At 34.3% G+C, this 25,364-nt stretch overlaps 1 protein-coding gene across 1 annotated transcript; it reads left to right on the forward strand.

Moving 5' to 3' along the window:
- Positions 1-2,702: 2,702 nt before the first annotated feature.
- LOC126726555 (ABC transporter B family member 25, mitochondrial) lies at positions 2,703-23,816 on the forward strand. The gene is made up of 20 exons (XM_050431822.1): positions 2,703-3,209; positions 3,288-3,536; positions 3,623-3,809; positions 3,965-4,026; positions 4,187-4,230; positions 4,619-4,721; positions 4,939-5,046; positions 5,274-5,357; positions 5,478-5,538; positions 6,221-6,366; positions 6,462-6,578; positions 7,248-7,333; positions 12,033-12,121; positions 19,629-19,684; positions 20,354-20,434; positions 20,567-20,632; positions 20,754-20,846; positions 21,321-21,385; positions 22,835-22,970; positions 23,291-23,816. The coding sequence occupies exons 1-20, from the start codon at positions 2,940-2,942 to the stop codon at positions 23,432-23,434; spliced, it is 2,247 nt and encodes a 748-aa protein (XP_050287779.1). The 5' UTR covers positions 2,703-2,939; the 3' UTR covers positions 23,435-23,816.
- Positions 23,817-25,364: the final 1,548 nt, after the last annotated feature.

Genomic DNA, 25,364 nt, shown 5'->3' on the forward strand with positions numbered 1-25,364 from the left:
CATATCCATTAGGGTATATAAAGACTATTGAACATACTAAAAGTGTCTTCCTCAAAAAAAAAAAAAAAAAAAAACAAAAACAAAAAGTGTAGTCAGGCCTATCCATGAGTCGAGCCAGGTCAGTTTTGGACCTAGCCCAAACCCAACTTGTCGGCGTTGGGTGGAGGGACCTGAAACCGACTGTTGACATCTATCGGTTGAGTTGGTTTTGAGCTCGGGTCAGTTTGATCAGTGCTAAAGTTTGTCGAAAATTGCAAATTGTCGCCGAAATCTGTAAATTGTCGCTGAAATTTCCAAAACTTCATCAGAATCTACAAATTTTCACTGAAATTTATTGTGATTTGGCTGAAGTTGGCTAAATCCCACCAAATCTAGTCAAGATCTCGTCGAATTTGGTTGAGATCTCGCCAAATTTGGGTTGATCTTGTCGGATTTGGCTAGATTTTGTATATAACCTTGTTGAGTTTGGGTGGCTCGGGTTTGGAGAAGGAAACCCACCACTCGACTTGCCGGTGTTGGTTCTTGAAAACGGAGACCCGCCGCCAACCGACTAGACCTTTGGTTTGAGCCGAAATCGGGTTGACGTTGGGTAGTTTGGCCAGGTTTTCAGGCTTCAATCGGGTCTAGACAGCCTTAAGTGTAGTGCACGCATCTAGTAGAGGAGGGGGTTAATTAAAGTCATGTGGAAGGTTGTCGTTGGAGTACAAAGTTTTCTCATTGATGTAATACTTTTATCTTTTTCTTAATAAAGTTACGATATACTTATCAAAAAAAAAATTCATTTGCCAAAATCTTATACTAATTTAAAGTTTATTTAAACTCGACTATCATAAAAAATCTAAGTGAAAATTTGATAACATATAGAAAGATCATCAAATGTATATGTATAGCAGTATAGTTCTATTTTATTTTATTGATACTAAAATCTGCTAGTGCTTTTTTTATTTATATATTGCATCTAGGTTCAATGTATCTGTGGTACCCAACCTTTTTTTTTGGAGGTTGGGTATCTTCTAAAAAAAAGGGGGGGGGGGGTTGGGTACCACAGATACATTGAACCTAGGGTCCTAGACGCAATATATATATATATATATATATATATGGATTTTACTAATGTGTGCCAATAGAACTATACTGCTATATATATACATTTGACGATCTTTCTATATGTTATCAAACTTTCACTTAGATTTTTTATGATAGTTGAGTTTGAGTAAATTTTAAATTTTAATGGAATCCAAATTTGATTTTACGTTTCGTCCTTCTGTAAGAACAGCCCACATGCTCTAGTATTACTTGGGTTGGGTGTATTTTTTACTATTTTCTTTTTTTTATTTTTAAACCTAAATAGTACTGTTATAAACTGGTCTGGGCTGGTTCTCATGTTCAAACTGTCTTCTCATATATTTCAGGCCTGTGTTAGAGATGGATCCAGGCCCCATTTTTTTGTTTCTCCCTTGTTTCGGGTTGAATTTGATGAGCAATAAAATATTTATTCAGCCAAAAAAAAAAAAATGGTACTGTTAAATATATATTTTTTGATAACAATAGTACTATTATATTGGCATAATATAGGTCTTTCTAGTTTCTACTCTATTTAAAAACATACTTCGCTTTCTTTAAAAAGTGCAAATGAGTTGTCATGTACAGGCCAATTAGCTGTAAGCCAAGATTTAGGGCCAAATAATATATTTTATGTGATTTAAAGTATTATTTGAAGGAGAGAACATGTAAGAGAAGGCATATAATATATATATATATATATATATATGTATGTATATATATGTCGCCCATTTGTGGCATCTATATTTTATACATAATGAGTGAAAAACTACATATATTTTCAAAACACAGTATAAGGGTTGGAATCATGTTTTTAAAACATAATTTCATGCTAAAACGTGTGGCATCTTAGGGGTAAAAAACTAAAAATCATGATTCCAAACACTATATATTTTTTGTTTTTTTGAAAATGAATTCCTAAATTACTTGAAAGCATCACCAACTTTAATAATAGTTATTATCCTTAAAATAATATTATCTACCAAAGTAACTGAGGAGGGTGTCACGAAATTCTATTTATATGATTCTCACCAAAAAGAAAAAAAGAAGAAATTCTATTTATATATTCATATGTGTAATTTGGTTGTATTTGTCCAGGTGCAGTTTTTCATATTCATATATAGGCTGAAGTACAAAATTTGCCTGCTGAATTTCACTATAATTCATTTTAATTTTCTAATTTTACTTTCATTTACATTGATCTTCTAACTTTCAACTTTATTTAATTAAAGTCTTTTTATCAACTTCCGTTAAATTTTTAATCTAGAAAATATTTTTCAATCATTAATTAAATTTTTTTAATATAAAAAATATAAAAAAAATTAAAAATTTGATAAAAAGACCTTAATTGAATAAACTTAAACATTAAAAGACTGCAATAAACAGAAGTTTTATATTTTAGGTTAGCCATTTTTATACTATTTCTTATTATTTAAAATAAATAAATAAGTTCAGTAAAAACAAAAAGAAAAAAAAAAAAAAGGAGAGAAGAGCGGCACAAGCATAGACCGAGAAGCAGAGCTGAGGGCTTTTGATTTGTGGGGTAGAAAGTGAAGAGAAAAAGTCAAAAATACCCCTTCACCATCCACTTTAGCTTCCAGCTGCTGGCTGACTCTGCCGCCTGCAAACATCGCGGGAAGTGTCCCTATAAACTAATATAAACTATAAATATCTCTACAACCTGTCTCTCTCTCACTCTCTTGCCGTGTCCATTTTTTTCTTCTCCTTCTTTGTAAAATTACTACTACCATTCAATTATTGAATTTCACTACAGAAATTCATCAGCTACATTAAAAACACAGACTATTAGGGTTTTCTTCTATTTCTATTGAAAAAAAATTTGAAGCTAGCTTTGAAAAAGAAAAAAAAAAAAAAAAATGCTAGCAGCGGCTGCAGTTGCTGCTGCAGCATCGAAGAGCCTTAGGGCTCCATTGCTCGTACAGCGCAAGTTTCTGTATCCAAATACTACCACTACTTTCTTGCATTCATACCATTCTCCTCTTCGTAATTTCAATCTCAGAACAACAACAACAACAAGAACAACAAATCCCTATCCTCTTACCTATCATGTCAAGGCTTTTCTTTCCGATTCACCTTCTTCTTCGTCTTCCGGCCGAGCAGGCAACAGAGCTTATCCTCTACATCCAGTTAGTCTGTTGTAACTTTTTTATTGTTTCATTTGACATTTGGTGATTTGGATGATTCTTAATTGATCAATTTGACAGAGTTTTATGGTGAATGGGCGCATTTCGTTCTCGACTTCGACTCCGAAAACTAGTACTACTACTACTACTACGGATGAGAATAATAATGATAATAATAAGAATGAAGCGAAACTCGTGAAGTCGGCTTCACAGGACAGAGTTGCTGATATTAACATCCTGCGCACTCTTGCCACTTACATTTGGGTTAAAGACAACTTCGAATTCCGTCTCCGGATCATCACTGCCTTGGCCTTTCTCGTTGGTGCCAAGGTAACACTAATTAGTACTCCGTGATCATCACTACTACTTCAATTCAATTGGTTGAGGTTCTAAAATTTTGGTTCTTTTCATTGCAGGTTGTGAATATTCAGGTGCCTTTCCTCTTCAAGCTTGCTGTTGATTGGCTAACGACCTATTCCAGCAATGCTGCTGCTCTCGCTTCCTTCACAACCGCCAATCCAACTGCTCTGGCTCTTTTCGCCACCCCAGCTTCCGTTTTGATTGGATACGGGATTGCGCGGGCGTGTTCTTCTGCTTTCAACGGTACTACTACACTGAAGTAATTGCTAATTCTTGTCCACATTTCGTTTTGTTTCTGTTTTAAAGCTTCAATCTTTGATTATATGTGTTTATTATAAACCCGATATCAGAATCACATGCTACTATTAGTGTCCATTGATTTTGTTCACTTGTGGCAGAACTGAGGACTGCCGTGTTTTCTAAGGTGGCCTTGCGAACAATTCGAACAATATCTAGGAAGGTATGTCGCTGCCAAAAATATTGTTCCTTTATTATATTAGAATACACAGATACACATTACTTTTCCAATATCCCACACAATCTTCTTATTTGAGATTCTTATATATAGTCAGCAAATTCCCTTCAACATGACTTGTGTAATTGTATCTTACTTTCTGCAGGTGTTTGCTCATTTGCATGACCTTGACCTTCGATATCATCTTAGGTATTGCTAATAACTGAGAAACACTTTTGTCACTTTTTGTTCCTTTCTTTAATTCTTTTGTTGTTACTATGCGCTAGGCATGTTACATGCGTAATTAAGTTTTGTCAATTAAAATAATCTGTTTTTGAAATTTCACTTATGTGTAAAAAGACACATCCTTATCCATTTGCATTTGTTGAGTATGTTGTGCCAATATAATGTAGCACTTTGCACTCTAATTTTTTCAAAGTTATATCTCCATTCTCCAATGGATATTAATGCTTAAATTCAGGATGACTTCCCCTTTGCAATGGAAAAACTTGTGATAATATATATTTTGCAATGGAAACAATTTTGAGCAGTAAAGTTACATATTTTCCTATTTCTCACTTGGCTTCTGTATTTCCAGTCGAGAAACGGGTGGATTAAATAGAATTATCGATCGTGGAAGCCGTGCTATAAACTTCATTCTCTCAGCTATGGTGTTCAATGTTGTACCCACCATCTTAGAGGTATTGGGATGGATATTCAATTGATTATTAAGCTACCTAACATTTATGATGCCACTGGATTTTGTACTTTGAATGGTGCTGTTTAAATTGAGTGACACATATATCATCCCATACTTTGGTGTCTTTCTTGGTACATCTTATTACATGATCATCCTTGCCTTTTCTTTTCTTTTTTTTTCCTGAAACACTTCTACAGATTTAACATGTATCCTTCCAGATATCTATGGTATCAGGAATTCTGGCATACAAATTTGGAGCACCTTTTGCATGGATTACTTCGCTCTCGGTTGCTGCATATATCGTTTTTACATTATCAGTGACACAGGTATCATTTCCCATTCCAGGTCTTTATAAGTAACGTATGCATTTGGTTTAGAGAAATGGAAAAATAAACTTCATTTGCTTTCTTTTTCCATGTTTATGTCATAACTGTCTTTATGCACACAGCATTCCGACAGATTGTATGCTTTGCAAAATTTTCCTAACCCAAATCACAATGTTTAATTTTTTGGGCTTATCATTCTCAGCAAAGGGTTTTCTTTGTTTTTTCAGTGGAGGACAAAATTCAGAAAGGCTATGAATAAAGCTGATAATGATGCAAGTACAAGGGCAATTGATTCACTTATTAATTATGAGGTGAGGCTGTGATGTACTTTTAATGTTTGATTTTCTCCTTATGGATCGTTTGATGCCTTATTTTCTCCATATGGATTATTTGATGCCTTATTTTCTCCAATTCTGTCCATATTTTCCTAGACTGTCAAGTACTTCAACAATGAAGCTTTTGAAGCTGATCAATATGATGAGTACTTAAAGAGTAAGTTATCTTAGTGGTATGGTAGTTATTACATTGATGCGTAATTATCAATTCAGGTGTATTGGTTTTAAAGGGTTATAGCCCACTTGGTTCGAGGATAGTTAGGAATCAAGAGGCGTAGTTGCTCTGCTGCCTTATGGAGAAAACCTTTATTCCTTCTTCATTGACTGTATAATGCAGTAAATAATTTGGGCAACCTTCAATCTGATGGGCAATTACCCAACTTGTAGGTTGTCTTTTGTGTGCACAATGCCAGCTAACTGGGTGGGCTGGGTTTGGGTTTCCAAATTGGGAACCTGTGTTTTTGATGGTTTAGAACAAAGTTTGCTCCTGTGGGTTCAGGTTTAAGAAGGGGTTTCCCATCTCAATCCTGCTCTGTTGCCACTCCTACCCTAATTGGGACTTGGTGATCGCTCCTCCTTCATGCTTCTAATAGTTTGAAATGATGATTTTATGTGGCCAACCACCAAATCAATTTTAATATGGTTCAGGTGGTGTTGGATTTTCTTTATTATTTATGTTCTTTTTAATCTCTTGCCTTCTCAGTCCCCCCCCCCCCGTTCTTCCTGATAGTATGGCAAAAGTGCAAGTTATATCCTTTCATTTAAAGTATTTTCATTACAAATTTACTCTAATTGAATCTTAATGCTGTTCTGTTGCTGTTGGTGATTCAATTGCTCAGGGTATGAAGATGCTGCTTTAAAAACACAACGTAGCCTTGCATATTTGAACTTCGGCCAAAATGTAATATTTAGCACGGCTCTTTCAATAGCTATGGTGTTATGTTCAAATGGAATTATGAATGGCGAGATGACAGTTGGTGATTTGGTAAAATATGTTCTTATATGCTTGTAATGAAATTTGTATTTTCAGAAAGGATTGGCTGATGGTTACACAAATTATGGATTAATGTCATGGTGCAGGTCATGGTGAATGGACTTCTCTTCCAATTATCTCTTCCACTGAATTTTCTTGGTAGTGTTTATCGTGAGACCATACAGAGTATTGTTGATATGAAGTCCATGTTTCAGTTGCTGGAGGTATTTCTCAAGGAACTTCCTACAATTCTCTTGCAGTTTAATTATCCTGGATTTTATGGTTTGTTTATTGTTGCATAATATGTCTGTTAGTTTGGATTTTCTTTCGTCTCAGTATGTGTTTTTTCCTTGAGAAAATGATTCGTAATTTCTTCATAGGAGATCAAGATTCATTTCTAAATTATATTTGGATGGTGATGAATGCAGGAAAAAGATCACAGCTTATGTTGGTGACATATGCTTTTCTTTATTTAGTTCACTTTCACAAAGGCTTTGCTATTCTATTATAACAGGAAAGCTACTTCATATTTAATGAGCCCTTCTAATGAAGGCTTGAAAAGGAAACACATGCTCTATAATGTTTTGGGTGTTGTTACTTTCATTTCTCTGCCTGATATGCTTGATTTTTATACTTTCATTGCTGTTTAGTTTCTTTTTCTTTGTTGCTTCTTAGCACATTGCCTGTGTGCCTTGTTTTATCTATTTTTTATTATATCAATTTCCAATGAAGTCTATTATTTATCAACAAATATATATATATATATATTAAAGATAAAAATAATTTTTCTTGGTTATTTGAGTTATTTTGTTGTTCGTCTTCCTAGTAATCTAAATTTTCTTTCTCAGTGCCTATTTCCTGAGCATTATTAATTTTTTCTATGATCAATGCAGGAGAGGGCTGAGATTAGTGACAAAGATGATGCAAAGCCTCTTAAGTTGGATGGAGGGAGCATTCAGTTCAATAATGTACACTTTGGGTAAGCTCTCTTTTCTTTTTCTTTTTTTCAAATCCTTCTATAAAGGAATGGTCTTACCTAGCTATTGCTCTAATATATTGGTTTCTTAGCATATGATTTAGTGGCAAAATTTGATGGTGTAGCAAGCAACAGAAAGTGGTCATCAGTTGGGATTATCTTATTTGAAAAATTACCACATTATCCAAGCCTTGAAAATATTTTTAAATTGGGATGCTTTAAATCCATCTCTTCATACCATCAACTTTAAAAGTCTGAGCTAGTTAGGAAGAAGGCCAATGAGGCATAACAAGACAAGCATACACACCTAATAATAGTCTAGAAATATGGACCTCAGATATGATAATTAGAAGATATAATGAGAAGTCGCGGTTATCTACTCTTGAACCAAGGATCTCATAGTCCACCAAAGTATGATATTATGTTTGTCAACCATCAGCCCAAAAGTTTTAGGTGTTGGGAAGTGTGTTAAGAACGGACATCAAGCACACACTAACATCATCAGATTTTTGGTTTGGATCTTATATTTGCAAGCACACGAATGAGATACAAGGAAGCTTGATGATTTTCTTCTGTCATGTTGTATTCAGTCTTTAGCACTCACCTCTTTATTTGTTAGAAATCAGATGTCATAAAGCTACCCTAATAAGCTCTACATTTACCTATTTGATATCTGCAATTTCTTTAGATTGGATGGCATAGATTAGTACTCTCCTTAAAGAGTGTACTTATGGAAAAAATGGTGTATACTTTGTTGACTTTATGATGTAGCCATGGAAGATCAAAATTTTCTACCTCGCAATCTCGTTTATTCAAGATTTATTTCATGGTGTCAATGTTTGAAGTTCAATTGAATCCAGAGTCTGTGGCTTTAAAGCTTTAATAAGTATTTTAGGTAGTCCTATGGTTAAAGATTTAATATGTATTTTAGGTTTAACAAAAATTTTAGTTTGTGTTTTTATTTTGCAAGCTATGATTTTGAAATCAGGGACAAAATTGTAATTTTGCAATCCTACAAATTAAGTGTATTGTGATAATTGAGTTGAGTCTAGAATTTTCTTAGGAGGTGCTAAAGGTTTGTCGTTTTGGGCTTTGTGTTTTTCAAAATTGGTTTTCTAGTGTTTTCACACCAAAAAAGAAAAAGAAAAGGAAAGATGAATCATGTTTTCCAGTCATCTATTCCCCACTCCCCGCCATCCCTTTCTCCTAAACTATAAAAACTGGCCAAAATTAACTATAAAAAATTAACAAAATCCAACCCAGCAGTCTAACACTACCCCAGCAGTGCACCACCACCACTGATGCAACAGCAAATCCATTGCCTGAAGAAAAAAATCCACAAAGCCCCCCTGCATTGAATTCCACCCTTGCCAGAAAAGATCCACCTCCACAAGTAAATCCACAAAAAAATCCACTACCAATTGCCACCACCCCGCAAAATCCCAACCCCCAAAAACGATTTTACACCACCACCAGTCCTCTGTTGCCTCAACTCAACCCATTTTGCACCGACCCAACCCCAAAAACACATCTCCTCCACCACTACATCACCCAGGGTCCTTGGTGAAGGATGGCTTAGAGAGAGAGAGAGAGAGAGATAAATGACCGAATGGGAAAAAAAAATGATAACAAATTATTATTTTTATTTATCAGCGTGAATAGTAATTTGAGAACTGTAAATGAGAAGAGAAAAATGTTGTGATTTGCACAGTGATTTGAGAACAAGTTTTTTATGTGTTTTTAAAAACAAGCAGCCAAACAAGATGTCAAAATGTGGGACCAAGCATTTTTAAATCATGAAAGCTGTTTAAAGTAGGCAACCAAACAGTTTCTAAGTTTCTTGGGTTTATTTTCTTTGACCAAGTTAGCCTTTTATTGTCTTATTAGCCTTTTAGGTTACTAGTCTAAATAGGAGTCTTAATTTAACTGGAATTCTATTTGCACACTTATCCAACTTGGAGGCTTGGGGTTAGGAAGTTCTTGGTTTTTAACCAAACTCAATTTGGCCAATGGCTATGGTAATTTGTGGTGTAGATGGATTCCATTTGGAGGAGAGTGATGGAAATTAAATATGGAAATTCTTGGGGTGGATGGCACTGATTTTGTTATGATGGGATGGTTGTGGAATATATGGAACCCTACATTGCTAATACATTTGAATTTTGTGACTCTTTTAAGAAGATTTGAGACTATTTTTTTTTATAGCTAAAGATTTGAGACTTTATTGTGGAATATTTTTTCATCAGAGTATTTTTTTTTCTCAGAATTATGAGAGAATTTTCATTACTAAGTGGTTTGAAAAACTTTATTTGAATACTATAGTACTCTTAACAGTATGTGAGCTCAATTATTGCAATATAGGCCTTTTACTACTGATTTGGACCAACAAAAGTGTCATGAGGAGGAATTTATTATTGCTTCTTTGCAAACTGGTTTAGACTCTGACTTACCTTGGTTCAAAGATCAAATCCTTACTAGTGAGACCTTAGCATTAGCTGCTAATGCATATTCTGGACTATTGCACCTGTCAATAGGATAAGGCTCCATTGTGACTGGCTCCACTGTCTCTTCCTTTGAGTCTTTTGCCTAAGTTTCAAGCAGGGGCTATGGTAGTTTTGGTGGTGGTTTTTGTGGCAGTGGTTTTAGTGGTGGTTCTTGTGGTCATATTGGTGATGGTGATAGGAAGTATGATCATTGTGGTGGTACTAATCATATTGAAGCTTATAGTTGAGTTAAATATGGCAAGCCATATTGTGTGCATCAAGTCATTGAGATGCTGCACAACCACAACCTACTTCTACATCATCTAAGCATGCAACTCCTGATTGTGGTTCTTGTGATGCAGTTGTTACTCGTCTTAGTGAGCTAGTTCAACAATTGTGTACCAATTACTCTAGGTTAAAACAATTGATAATTTTGGTTTTTATTTTATAAGTTATGGTTAATTTTGTAACCTGGGTAGAATTATAATTTTTGCTTTACAAATATACACCAACCCATACATAAGGGAGGCAAGAGTTGTATGGTTTTAAAGGTCTGATTATAATTACTCTAGGTTTAAAAGAATATATCATTTTGCTAATTATCTATATATATATATATATATATATATAATTTTGGTTTTTATTTTATTAGGTATGATTAGTTTTGTAATCAGTGTAGAATTGTAATTTCTGCAACTTTTGCAAATTCAGGGTATTTTGATAATTGTCAAGTCTAGAACTTTCTAGGAGATTCTAAGGGTATTGGGTTTATTTTCTTTTAAAGTCAAAGTCGGCCTTTTCTCACCTTACTGGCTTATTAGTATTAGGATTCATTATTTTACAAGTACAAGAAAGAGTCCTTACATATTTATGCTCACTGTACTTAAAGATTTTAATGAGTGTTTTGATATTGAGGCACGTTGGCCTTAGTGTGTTGTTTTCTCTTCTTCTTTTATTTTAATCTTATTTTTATTCTATGTACTGTCACCGTTTGTGATACTGTTCATTCATGTGTTAGTACACACTGTTCATACTATTGTTCGCACCATGTGGACAGATTTGATATCAGTTTTTCATTCACCTCTTTGCAACCCTAAATCAAGTCTTTCTCTCTCTACCAAAAGCTTTAACCCTTCTTTCTAGAGTTCTTAACATAGAGCTTTAAATTCTCTGACCCTTAAGCTCACTACAAGTACATGTAGATAGATTCCCCAATATGTCCTATGTTACTTTACTAGTATATTTTCATTGCATGCTTTTTTTTTTTTAATGTAAATTATGTTTGCCATGTGTGACAACCCAAGGAAAAACGCTAGCTATATTTGCATTATACCTCAAAAGGACTAGTCACAATTGAGGCTCCTTGTAGTTGTTAATAAAACCTAGTTCAACCTAGTATATGCCCGATGTAGGACTCATCACATACCCACACATATCACACAAATCAATCAAATTGGGGTATCACAATCTCTCTTACTTAAATCTTTAACGTCCTTGTTAGGATCCATTTTGTGGGGTAGTGTCTCTCAGCCCACACAGGATTACCGAGTAGGCTCTGATACCATATGTAACAACCCAAGGAAAAGCACTAGCCATATTTGCGCTATACTTCAAAAGGACTAGTCACAATTGAGACTTCTTGTAGTTGTTAATGAAGTCCAGTTCAACCCAGTATATGCACGATGTAGGACTCATCACATACCCACACATAGCACACAAATCAATCAAATTGGGGCATCACACCATGCATTGTTACGGTTTTGTATAAGTTATTGCATTTTGATATGTTGTTTTCATCATTTAAAATTTGTAAGTACTTAGGGTTCTAAGTTCCCTTCAACTTTTGGATTCATAATTGAGCTAAAAAATTTATAGATACTTATTTGCATCAACCTACTAAATTCTATATATTCCTTGGAAGTATAAGAAATTTGTTGTTACAACTGTCCTACATCAAAAGAATGAGATTTTACACACGGTAACTGAGAGTGTTTAGATCTCTCTGAGATTGTCAATTTCGTTGTATTGTGCTCAGGTTTAAGGTTGATATGGACTACAACTGCGAGTCTTGATTACCATGGAATTGGATGGGAGATTTTAATTATTGCAATAATCTTATTCATAAGCATACTACACTGTTGTTTTTTTTTAAAGTATATATATATTTTTAAAAAGATTAAATTTCTGATGCATGTTACTTTTTTTTACTTAAAATTCAGCTACCTGACAGAAAGAAAGATTCTTGATGGGGTTTCTTTTGTTGTACCAGCTGGGAAAAGTGTGGCAATTGTCGGAACCAGTGGCAGTGGTAAGTATCAATTAGCAGGAAGTAGGTTTTGGGTTATTTAATTTACCTTGACACACAAAAAAAAAAAAATATATATATATATATATATAAACATTAAACTGATATTTATTTATATATATATGAGATTCAATTTTTTATTTATATGTGGGTACTTCTAATGATATTACAATTTTACCCCTCACTATACTAGTACATATTCATAACCCTCCTCACTAATGATATCAAAGAAAATTCTTGCTTGACTATTTTTTCTTTCACCAGTTACAATTTTATTTAGTTTTATATAATTTTAGAATTTAATTGTATTTTTTTTTTCTATTAGTCTTTTGGATTTTACTAGCTAGTGTACTCCATGGAGACAATTTGTTTTAGTAATAATATTTATTGTTGGAGTTTGTTCCTTAAATAGCTTGGTGTTGATTTCACGGAACCCAGTGTTTGATTTCTAGGTTTTGTTTTCTTTTGCTTGGTGTTGATTCTAAGCAAGCCTAGGTGTTGCTTTTGCTTGGTGTTGATTCTAAGTAGGTATAGGTGTTGATTATATTTATTTTATTTTCTTTCTTCTGTTGATTCTCAATCCCTTTGAGAATTGGTGCTGCATCAATTTTGGTATCAAAGCAAAATGCGATCAACCCCTACTGCCGGTCTAAGAAACCATCATCAAACACCAAACCACCCTTGACTGAGACTCCCACCACATCCAACAACCCCACTCATCAAACACCAAACCACCCTTGACTGAGACTCCCACCACATCCAACAACCCCACTTGTTCGATTTCAAGAACAGCCCGACAATGGAAACCACAAAGGAGCAAGGTGAAGCATAACATTGATCATGTAAAAGTCAAGACCTAGGAAGATGTTGATATTACTGCTATGGATCCATTCAAGAAGGATTTTTAGCTGAAAAAGTACTCTTGTCATTGATTTTATCATTTCAAACAAATTAAATGATGTGGTGGGAAAGAAAAATTTGTTATCCTTAATGCTCCAAAGGTTATTGAAGAATTGGTTTAAGTTTTTTTGATAAGCAAGAATTGGTTTAAGTTAAGTTAGTTCAAAGGTTCTTATACTTTAATGCTATAAAACTCAAGACTGAGTTTTTTCCAGCAAGGGGAGAATGATGCAGCAATGGAAGATTAATTCATCACTTCACAAATTCCTCTAGTTAAGACTTATTTTATGGGGGCCACATGTGTGTGAAGTCCCATTGAAGTAAAAGTCATGTTAGTGTTAAAGGTCTAGTTATGCATGTCCTTGGGTTAAAACAAATTTTCATTTGAGTTTTTATCTAATAATTTATTGTCAATTTTGAATTTGAGGCAAAATTGTAATTATTGCAATCCCTACTAATTAAGGGTACTTTGGTAGTTTAGTTGAGTTTAGAATTTTATAGGAGACCCTAAGTATCTTAGGTTTTATTTTCTCTAAGTCTTTAGGTTTTTAGTTTACTTGTCAAACTAAGAGTCCTAATATTACTAGTATAAGAAAGAGTTTATATATATGCGATAAATTTACTTGATATATAGAGAAGTTGATTGATAAATATATTAAGGTTATGTTTGGTAACAGTTTTTGTTTTCTATTTTCAAAAACTTGTTTTTGGGAATATAAAGAAAAAACAAATATTTTAAATAAAAAACATGTTTGGTTAGGTGAAATTAAAAAGATAGTTTTTGGAAGAAAAAAATAGAAAATACTAAAATATGTTGTTATTAGGATTTGAATTCTGAGTCGACTATTTGACGCCCGGGGAAGACCGCCGAGGCTAACTCATTAAATGAGATAGATTCATTAAATTAAATGCATTTTCTCATTGACTTTTAAAAATTTGACATTGAAAACAATCTTTTGCATGTTTTCAATTTTCTTCACAAGTTGAGTTTTGAGAACAGTTTTTGTTTTTTGCCCATTTTGGGTTGTCAAACAAGTTTTTTAGTCTCAAAAATAGAAAATTGTTTTTGGAAACAGAAAATAGGGGGAAAAAGCAGTTACCAAACATACCCTAACTGTTTTCAGCATTGAGGAGTGTTGGGTGTGTTCTTTTCTCCCTTTTCTTATTTTCTCTCTTGTTGTGCTATTCTCAAGTACTTTTCATAAAACTCCTAAACACCATCAAATTCTCTCTTTTCCTTCTCCCTTAAAAATTAAAACTCCAAATCAAGCCATTTCTTTTAACTATCAAAACCCTAAACCCCATTATTTCTTCTACCAAATGGCCATCAAATAACACATCAAACCACCTTTAAATCTTAACACAGCCCCATAATCATTTCTTCAATAATTCTTAACCATCACAAACATGCATAGAAAAATTAACCAATTTGTCCCACGTCACTAAGAACCACCAAAACCTACCTAAGCCGCTGCTGTGAAACACATACCTAGGACATTTATCTCATCTCCATCACTACAGACCACTGACAAGTTGTCCCATTGCATTCAATTTCCACAGGCCATGACCCATCTCACACTGAAGCAGCCCCTCACCGTTTGCTAGCCCAAATGCCGCCAATTCAGATGAATATGGTTCAAGGTTGATTGCTCCACTTGTTGAAGGACAAGTTGTCAGGTTATTGGCTCTTGGAGCGATGTCTCATAAGATCTTTTTCTCCGCCTTGTTATCGCACTACCGAATTTGCTCCTTGTCCCTCTTGTTGTTTCCTCACCAACCTTGGTATCTAAATCCCTTGACTGCTTTGTTCTCAAAAAAAAAAAAAAAAGTCCCTAGACTGCTTCTTGGGTTTTAGACCCTAGCATAGATCTGTTCAGACAATGCTGATCCATCCTATTGATTTGTAACCTTGCTTTATTTGTCAGTTAAAAACAAATTTGAAGCAATATAGTTGGAATTCTTGACTGTTAGTTTGGCCCAATCAACACGTGGTATGGCTCAAGAATTTAACACATTGGACTATCCATTAGTGTTCCAATAGTGCATGGCATGTGTGCTTCCTCTCTTTATTTATTTGAAGCCATGGCAGTAGCTTCTTTAGTGAGCTTTATTTACTAACTCCAGGTGGACAAGACTCCCAACTAGTGCTTCATGGTGATATTGGAAGACCTACATTGGATGGTCATTGAGATGCATGGGTCTTTACCAATTGGTTACATAAGATGAGCCAATTCTTTGAACAAATACATTTACTAGATGATAAAAAGGTTAGATTTGCCAGGATGAAACTCATAAGTAGAGCCAAAGAATACTTGTACACTACTGAGAAGCTAATAAGCCTGCTATAAATGATTGGGAAAAAATGAAAGAAACTTTAAAGTCTACACCAGTCATATCAAGGGAAATATCTGTCCCAATCCTATCAGGGTGTTTGTGTAGTTTCTAGTTCTAAGTTCCAATTTGCCATGAAACAAACCCTAGAAAACCTAATGAAAGCCTTCATAGACCAATCCACAAGGTTTGGATAGGAGGGTGCTAAAACTAATGCCCGTTTTGATTCATTGGAGATATCTTTTCACAAGATGACTGGTAACAATGAGATCACAGCTTCACACATAGGAGACAATAACCTTGGTAATGAGATCATGGTAAGGAAGGAACATAAAGAACTACTAAAGCCTATTTTTGAAAGAGCAGTACAAGTGTCGAAAGATGTTTCTATAGTGCTAGACCAGCAAGAAAAAAATATTGCAGAGCATAAATAGTGAGTTGGAATACTTGAACACTGTGTAGTAGATTTAATATAACCTGTTGGAGAGTTAGGTATACACTCACTGGGAAGTAAGATTTTCCACTACTTGATGAAAAGAAAGTTCAAGAAGATAACCAAGAATTTGAGGGTGCATATGTTGTAAAAAATGAGTTTGATGCATCTGCTATTGATTAACCTTCCATGGTGCATGAAGAGGAAAGATTTGATATGACAGTGCTTTATGCGGATCAAGATAAGGTTATATTTTATCCACCTATCAATGTAATCATTGGAGATGAATGATATGGAAGAACGAAAAGCATCTTCGTTCTTAGTGCAGCCAAAGGCTCTTCAAGAGTTGGTGCAAGTACGACATGCAATAATTCCCTTCCTTAAACACTTCAACACCCGAGCTCGAGTTTTCTCTAACTAGGGGAATGCAAAGACAATTTTATTTAGTTTTATTTAACTTTAGAAGTCATTTGTAATTTTTTCTGTTGGTTCATTGGATTTTATCAGCAAATTAGGTTATTAGTATTTTATTTTTTTTAATTTCTTGGAGTCAAGGTTAGTTTCTTAATTCAATAATTAGGCTTTGACCTAAGCCAATCAGGATTGGGGTTCTTAATTAAATAATTAGGCTTTGACCAAAGTCAATTAGGATTAGGGTTTAGACCTAATAGTCTATAAAAGCATGCTGTTGTACTTCAATGGAGACAATTTGCTCAAGTAATAAAATTTATTGTTGGAGTTTTCAATAGTTTGGTATTAATTCTCGGCAACCCCAGGTATCAATTCATAGGTCCTTTTTTCTCATGCTTGGTATTGATTCCCAGCAAATCAAGTTGCTGATTTCTAGTAGGGGTGTCAATTCGGGTTAGCGTGTCAGGTTCGTGTCGTGTGGAGATAGGGGTATTCGATTAAATGGCTTAACTCTAATCCGACCCATTTAATAATCGTGTCATAATCCTTCAACCCTAACCCGACCTGTTAATAAGGCAGGTTGACCTGACCCAACCCATTTGGCACGCTTAATAAACGAGTCGTGTTGGATTGACATGAATGTAACACAATCCATTTCAACCTGCATAATATTAAATATAACATCCATCTAGGAATAATTTTTTTTACATCTCAAAAAGTAGTGCATGCACTTCAACTCTTCAACCCACATTCAAAATAATATAATTCAAGAAAAATATAACATTCATCTAGAAATAAGTTCTTTACATTCCAAAAGAAGTGCATACACTTCAACCCAAATTCAAAAGAACGAAGTTTAACAAAAATAAAATAACATAGTTCAACAAAAATATAATATCCTTGGAACTTGCCAAATACTAAGTATCAATATTGAAAGAATTTGAGCAAACAGTAGACAAATCCTAACTATGACCACGATTATCATCCATAGATTCTTTATTGATGTCCAAATTCATAACATCTTCCACAAGTTCATCCAATTTCATTTGTGCAAGTTCTATGCCCAAAAAAAAAAAAAAAAAAAAAGGTATTAGTAGTTCTAGGGTCTATAAAGTTTCAATTTCCAATTATATCCTTTGTAAATTTTTGTAATTACTCACTTTTCTTTTTAAATTTAAAATATATGTTGGATATAAAAGATATTTGATAAATCTAAAATAAAATACATATTTATTTGTTATATGAGTTAAACGGGTTGTGTCAAGTGGATCATTTCGGGTTGACATAAATAAATTGGTGTGTCAAACATGTTTATTGCGGGTTACGTGGGTTGACCCACTTATAACACGTTTCTTATCGTGTTACTTTCGAGTTGACCCATTTATGACCCAAACCCATTAAGGCCCAACCCTAACCCCAAAAAACACGTGTCGGGTTCATGTCGTGTTCACGGGTTGAGTCGAACATTGACACCCCTAATTTCTAGGTTATTATTATAATTATTTTATTTCATTTTTGTTGCTCTTGTTGATTCTCAAATCCTTTAAGAATGCATTATCTTATTAAAAAAAAAAAAAAAAGATATAGCTTTCTGAATAGATGTAGGGACAACCATAGAAGACAAGGAGGAGGTAAAGACATGAAGAGATGGATACAAATGGGCATAAGATACAAACTTGGAAATGGAATGAAAAGTATAGGTTTGCTTACCTTGTGTAGAGCAATGGGAAGAGAATCAAAATAAAGACGTGGATTTCCAGATTAGGGAAGAGTCTCAGTGGAAGGCGTTTGTCTGTGATGATACACCATTAATGGTTTCTTAGACAGAGTGGTTGGACTTGGAGGAGAGAATGGAGCCAATCAAGGAAGACAAGTGGAGAACTGTTACCTATAGTTGTTTGATCTTGTGGATTGGCCATTCATTTCTATCAAAAGTTCTGTTATTTCACTCATTCTAAATTGTCTGCAAGACACACAAAGGCACTGCATTTCAAGCTTCAGAATATGGCTCTGAAAGCATACTTAACAAGAGCTTAGCATTTGAGCCACAGCCCATGGTGAGACCCATTAAACTCCAAATAATGCCCACACATAAAGACCTAATATCTCTAGTCACCATACGATACGGTTAAAGGTGTTCAACTGATTCCTTGGTGTTCTTGTATTTAAAAACACCAATCAACATATTTTGCTTCTAACGATTAACCATTGTTAAAATTCTGAGTAATGTCCATGCAAAGAAAGCAACCTTTCTAGGCACTGTAGCATCCTAAATACTTCTCCAAGTAAAGCTAGCCCCTACAGTGTCCCCTGAAGCTTCATAATAATAGCGAACTTCAAACTTCATAATAAGAGCTAACTTCAAACTTTCCAGCCTTTACAGGTTTCCACACTATTCAATCTTCCTCTAATCTAGCAGGAAGATTATAGCATAACATATCTAAGAAATTATGCACAACACCAAATTTCTCCATTTATTATTTTTTTGATAGGTAAGAAAAAATTTTATTGCGAAAAGACTACTTCATTAAAAGCATGAAGTAGCAAAAAAACCAACCACTGTGATGGTCTATCAGCACCTCCAGGGTTAAATTTCTCCATATATTTTCTTTTTGGCTTGTGATTTGACACAAATTTCTACTTCATTTTCCTCCTTTTTTCTTTGAAATGCTATGGTATGTGCTTAGAGAAAAAAAGTATAAAGTTTCATATAAGATGTCACATGCCACATAATTGATTTCCCTTTTTTTATATAAATGGGACCATCTCAAGGTTCAAAAGGTGTACTGTGATAAGAATGCTGATTTTATTTTTAATTTTGAAACAATAAGCGCCAGTCTGTTTTCTATCCATTGCATTCGAGGTGCCACTATAATTTACCTTATCTTAAGGAAATAACCTTTTGACTTGGGACAATTTGTGTCTCCTATATTTTTGTACTTGCCTTCCAAGTTGTCTGTTTATCTCAGTTTTGCAATGCTTTTATAACTATGGGTTTGTCATGCTTGCTTGAAAATTTGATGATTGCATCAAGATCCAAACTTGAAGTTTGCATGTATTAACTGTTTCATTTACTTTATAGTTGCTCTCTTCAGTTCACACCTATAGGGTCTTACTAATGTCTTCACTATCATCTTTCTTTAAATTACTTTGTACTTGTTGCTCTCTTCATTCCACATGTATAGGATAGTACCAATATCTTTACAATCATCTTAGTGTATGATCATTTTCTCTGATTTTCATGAAATACTTGAACAAGTGAGTGATTTATATACAAATGCAGTTTCATAATCATTCCAATTTATTTTCAGTCAGTGGCTGGTGGATACTTCCATTTGTGTTAAACCTTGAACCTTGTTATTGCATCATCGAATGCCTTTTCTACTTATCTCCCTGCAGCATCATTAATTTATTGAAACTGGTATCTGCTTGCAGGCAAGTCGACCATTCTTAGATTGCTCTTCAGGTTCTTTGACATCAATTGTGGAAGTGTAAGAATTGATGCTGTGATTCTCTTTTTTTGTTTTCTATTGGTATAATATTGGTATCTTACATCCTAATGTACTCAATTCTTTAATGATGTGTACATGCATTTACTACATGCATCAGTGGTGGATATATTCCACTTCTTGCAAATTTTGACATGCTAGACAAACAGAAACTAAACATTTAGACTACCCCTTTCCATAGAAAACTAATAAGGTAAAAAGAAGATAATAATTATGATTAAATGTTTTTCGTTATTTATTTTAAAATGTAGTGTTGGTAGCACAGGGCATGAAATGAGAACAGAGCTTCACATTTTATGTATGAAAAGATGATCACCTTCTTAAAATTGTATGTATTCTCAAAGCTCCAAATGACACCTTTCGCCAGTTGCTAATTATGAAGCTATTGGTCACCGACTCTTTTTCACCCTAGAACTTCTTAGGCACATATATTTTAGGGTACTTTCTCATCTAGCTATATTTCTAGCATTGTTATTTGTTTTTTACTTATATTTTATCATTCCTGGAATATTCTTGATGGACAAAGACATCTTCAATATGATATGATGAAGAATGGAAATGGAAGTTTTCTTCTTCTTCTTCTTCTTTGTATGATGGCATTTTGACAATTGACTTTCTTCCCTTCATGAACACGGAATTTGTCCTTCACAGATAAGGATAGATGGTCAAGATATTCGTGAGGTAACTCTAGAGAGTCTACGGAAATCTATTGGTGTTGTGCCACAAGATACGGTTAGTTCAATTAAGTGATTTCATATTTGTTTTTCTTGTTCTAGTCTTCTATATATGAATATATAGGTATTCCTTGTTAGATCTTGCAAGTTGTAAGACTTATAAGACAAGCAACTTGTGCTTGATGGACAGGTACTTTTCAATGACACAATATTCCATAACATTCATTACGGCTGTCTTTCAGCAACAGAAGAAGAGGTATGTGATGCACCTGTGTTACTTCTTCCTTTGTTTATTTGGGTTCTGCAAATAATGCACAGTTGAAAATTCTAAGTTATTTTTCTAGCCTAATTTTCTTTTTGTGTGTGTATGTGTTAAGGTGTATGATGCCGCTCGACGTGCAGCAATTCATGACACTATCATGAACTTCCCGGAGAAATATTCTACTGTTGTGGGGGAACGCGGGCTGAAGGTAAGAGGACCACAGCAGTGATACATTTACCTAGTTATAGTGGTAAATGGAAAGACACCCCTCTTTCCAGGCTGAGCTGCTGGATGGAGTGTGGGGCTGGATACAATTGCCAGTTCTCAATAAGATATGCATGTCTGTGTACATTGATAATAGGATTCCACATTTTTATTTTAATGAATACTCCAGGCTATATAGCAGTGTGTTTGTAATTGGCGGAAAGATCCCTGGATTAAACCATTACATAGATTTTAAAAACATATTTATATAAAGTTCTAGGTGAGACACCACATAAGTAAATATTTGTTGAGCGTTTGGAGTTTTAGTTATGCTTCTGGCAAAGACAATGCTCAGCCAGACCTTTAAGGTTAATGGAAACTGATTAGCAAATAAACTGCAATTATTAAATTTTTTTTTTTTTGAGATCTTGTCAGTCAACTCTTGAATTTTCATTAAATGGGTGGCTTTTCTATACAGCTAAGTGGTGGTGAGAAGCAGCGTGTCGCTCTAGCTCGTGCATTTTTGAAAGCACCTGCAATTCTGTGAGCATTTTTACTTTATACTTTTCTTCTTGATTGAACCTTTATTTTTATTCACATTTGTGTGCATTTATATACTTAGGTAGGTGAATATACATTTAGTACCATAAATGCATAAGGATAAACTGGCATGTGGGCAGTAGCCATGAGAGTTTGAGAACCATTTGTTCTTTCTGCTCCCTGGCGAACTCATCTTTGATGATCTCTTTCTCTGTTGAACATGTTGGAATTTACTGTCTTCCTTTCTCATTATTTAGAGAATGTTCAAATCAAATTGCAATGGTATAATTGAGATGTGTTGTTCTTGTCTGTTTTAGGTATATGATTCAATTAAGTCTCATACTGCCTCTGCCAATAAAAGTTGCTAATTGAGAAATAAATTAGTTATAATTGATAGATCATTTTTTGACAAAAATATTCTCTTCATCCTTGAAATATAGGTACTTGTTCTATTTCATCCCTAAAATTTAAACAGTTCTATTCTCATCCCTAAAAATTTAAAATGTCACCAATTTCATCCGTTTGTCAACTTTCATTAATTTGTTGCTAGTGTATTCCGCATAAAACTATATTTTAGAGACGAAGATAGAACCTAAACTATATTTTAGGGACAAAAAAGAAATAGTTTTATTTTTGTCCTTGAAATATCATCCAGGTTTTATTTTTGTCCCTGAAACATAACATGATTGGCCAAAAGGACGAAATGTAGTACATTTTAAATTCTTAGGGACAAAAATAGAACTTTTTTAAATTTTAAGAATGAAAATAGAACCTGGGCTATATTTTAAAGATGAAAAGAATATTTTAACGATCATTAACTTTTTTTTCCCTTCTGTCAAAGTTATTTTTCCTTCTTGTTAATGAGTTGTAGCTAAATAGCACCTCCGCATAAGAATGGAATAGAGGGTGTGTTATTGCCATATTGGGTTTAGGACCCACTAGGTGCATGAGTAACTTACCATAAATTTTAAAAAATGATTATATATTGTTCCTAATATATTGAACTTAAAGAGTAACAATACGTCACACACACACACACACACATTCTTGAGGAACAAAGGATGATTATGTTGTCCAAATTTGTATGGTTTAAAAATTCTCTTTATGTTGGTAGTTTTTGGTACGTTTTCTGGAGCTCACAATAATTCTCTAGGCCACATTATTTGCTTTCAGATTTAATCTTATGAGCAAACTCCTCACATATTTCCCTCACAAACGATTGCTTTTTGGTACATTGTAGCCATCAGCAATTAACTTTGGTCTAATTTAAGCTACATTTGCAGTTTTAAGCCTAATGAGGGTCACTGATTTCATTTATAGGCATATGTGATATGACACAATTTTGGTCAGAATGTTTATTAATGGACTTCTCCATATATAGAGGAAAAAGATGAGTTGATTTTTTTTTTTTTTTTTTGAGCTAATTCCGTGGATCTGATCTGTTATCTCCAGATTGTGTGATGAAGCTACAAGTGCACTGGACAGCACAACAGAAGCGGAGATTTTAAGTGCATTGAAGTCCCTAGCAAATAATCGAACTTCAATATTCATTGCTCATAGGCTTACCACTGCAATGCAATGTGATGAGGTAGGCATTCTTGGCATTAATTATGCGCAAATCTTATGGGGATGGGATCCCATCCCATTTAAATTCTCTAGTTCCCCCAAATATTTAGCCAGATATTCCATTTAAATTCACCTATTCCCTCCAATATGCCTTGCTTTTTTTATTTATACCACTGATTCTAGTGCACACCTGCACTACAGGTCAGCCATACCTTAAAAGAATGGCACTTAATAATAGATTACCAAGTTTTCTATGCATTTCCTGTGTGCCATATTGTTTACCCTACGCATAGTAAATGTTCCTATATGTTACTCATCCATCTTTTAAAATGTAATAATCAGATTGTAGTTTTGGAGAATGGGAAGGTCGTTGAAAATGGACCCCATGAAATTCTCTTATCGAAGGCAGGAAGATATGCACAGTTGTGGGGACAGCAAAACAACACTGTGGATGCATTTGATACAGCCATCACCTTGAAGTCATGACCTTGAAACAGAAAAATGAAAGAAACATTGTATAAGAAAATGGAACTTATATAGTTTCTTTTTTTGTCTATTTTACCCTTTGACTATACTTTGCATAAACAATTTTCAAGTTGACATATATTCAAAAAAATGACTATGAAGTGCATTTAGGTGCTTTGGGCAATTGATGGGTGATTGCATCTATGTCTCACCAGTGCAATTTGAGGTGACATTTTTGTACTCAAATTTTGTAAGTTGGGCAGGGATTGGACTGGGTGGACTAGTGATGAAGACTGCTCAGGATTAAAGTTTAATTAAATCCATTCATACATTTTCTGTATCAAAGGGGAAAGGAACTAAGATTTTATGTCAATTGTTATCGGAACTGACAACTTCTTGGTCATTTTCATCTGATTATGATAAAATTGCAAAACTTGTTTCTGATGTGCATATGCCAGCAGCAGGACTATTTGTAGGCTTTACTGAAATATTTCCTGATGCATAATTTTGCCACTGCATGTGTGTTATGTTCTTCAACTTATAGTAAACTTGTGCACACAGATATCATGCCTGACCTACTGAGTTGTGATTCAACATTGGGGTTGCGGAATGCGTTTTGAGCTTTAATGCAGCTTACCATAATAGTTTTGTCATATCGATAACGACGCCACCAAATGCATGGCTTTTTACCTAATGTGGCGTAATAATTTCGCATCAAACCAAATTGGAAGTTGGTCTTTTTTAAAGAGGGAATCAAATCATTGTACATTTGTCGAATGGATCACTTCGTGTAACGCCTAACCTTATCACTGAAAATACCACGAAGCGTTACAATTTAAAACCGCGCTTAAGGAACCAGAGTTAATTTAGGTATCCTTTGTGTGTGACCATGTTTGGCTTAATGGGGCTCCTTTAAATCAAGAACCACTGAAAGATTTGCTTAGTTTCAGAGAGATTCTGACTTGGGAAAAGAGGGGGAAGGTTTCTCTTCTTGTTGATTAGAGAGAGTTGATTTGGTAATTTTGTCTTTCCTCCTTTGCCTTTGTTTGTGGCATTAAGTGGTGCTTCATTTGTTTAACAAGCTGATCTCTTCCTATTAGGTTTGTTCCTACTGTTCTTTGCTCAAATCGATCTTTCTGTGTTTATTGTAGATCCGGTGTTCTACCACATTTACCTATTTTATTGTATTTTCCTTTTTTTCGTTTTTGGGGTGGTAAAGATTAGGCCTTCCTGGCTTGGTTTTCTATTTCAGTCAAGATCTGTATAGATCTCAAAGTACATGCCATTTCATTTGATAGAGAACACCCAAAGGTTTCAAATTGGGGAGTCTTTATTTCAAAACCCCCTGTTTTGAGCCTAGTATTCAAATCAAAATTGGGATTTTTATCTATTTTATACTTATTTTTGTGCTATCTTGAGATTTCTTTTTTGTATTCACAATCTTTCAGTCATTCTGTTGTTTTTTTGGTTGATAGATTCTCTTGTCAGGACATAAAAAATAAAAAAAATATACACACACAACAATAGCAATCATAAAATCTTAAAAATTAATTTAAAAAATTCTATAAAAAAAATTACATATATATAGAGCCTTTCATATTTGGATGAGTCTGTTGGGGGGGGGGGGGTGTTTGACATCAACCTTTGCAGTCTGTAGTCCCTCCCCAACTCGATTGATTTGAAGATATCAATATATTGTCATATTTCTTTAGATAATGGCGTGAATTATGAAATGGAGGGGGGGGGGGGGGTTTTACATAAACCTCAGTAGTCTGTAGTCCCTCCCTAGCTCGATCAATTTGATGATATCAATATATTGTCATATTTCTTTAGATAACGTCATGAATTATGAAATGGAAAGGGGGGAGGGGGTTGACATCAACCTCTGTAGTCCCTCCCCGACTCGATTTGATGATATCAATATATTGTTGTATTTCTTTAAATAACGGCG

Source organism: Quercus robur, chromosome 1, assembly GCF_932294415.1.
Source record: "Quercus robur chromosome 1, dhQueRobu3.1, whole genome shotgun sequence".
Lineage (NCBI taxonomy): Eukaryota > Viridiplantae > Streptophyta > Magnoliopsida > Fagales > Fagaceae > Quercus > Quercus robur.

Bases quoted from the DNA above. Each gene is read 5' to 3' on its own strand.
- LOC126726555 (XM_050431822.1), top strand. From the start codon at position 2,940: ATGCTAGCAGCGGCTGCAGTTGCTGCTGCAGCATCGAAGAGCCTTAGG. The intron at 5,539-6,220 runs GTAAGTTATCTT...TCAATTGCTCAG, and splicing joins ATATGATGAGTACTTAAAGA to GGTATGAAGATGCTGCTTTA. The intron at 20,435-20,566 runs GTTAGTTCAATT...CTTGATGGACAG, and splicing joins GTGTTGTGCCACAAGATACG to GTACTTTTCAATGACACAAT.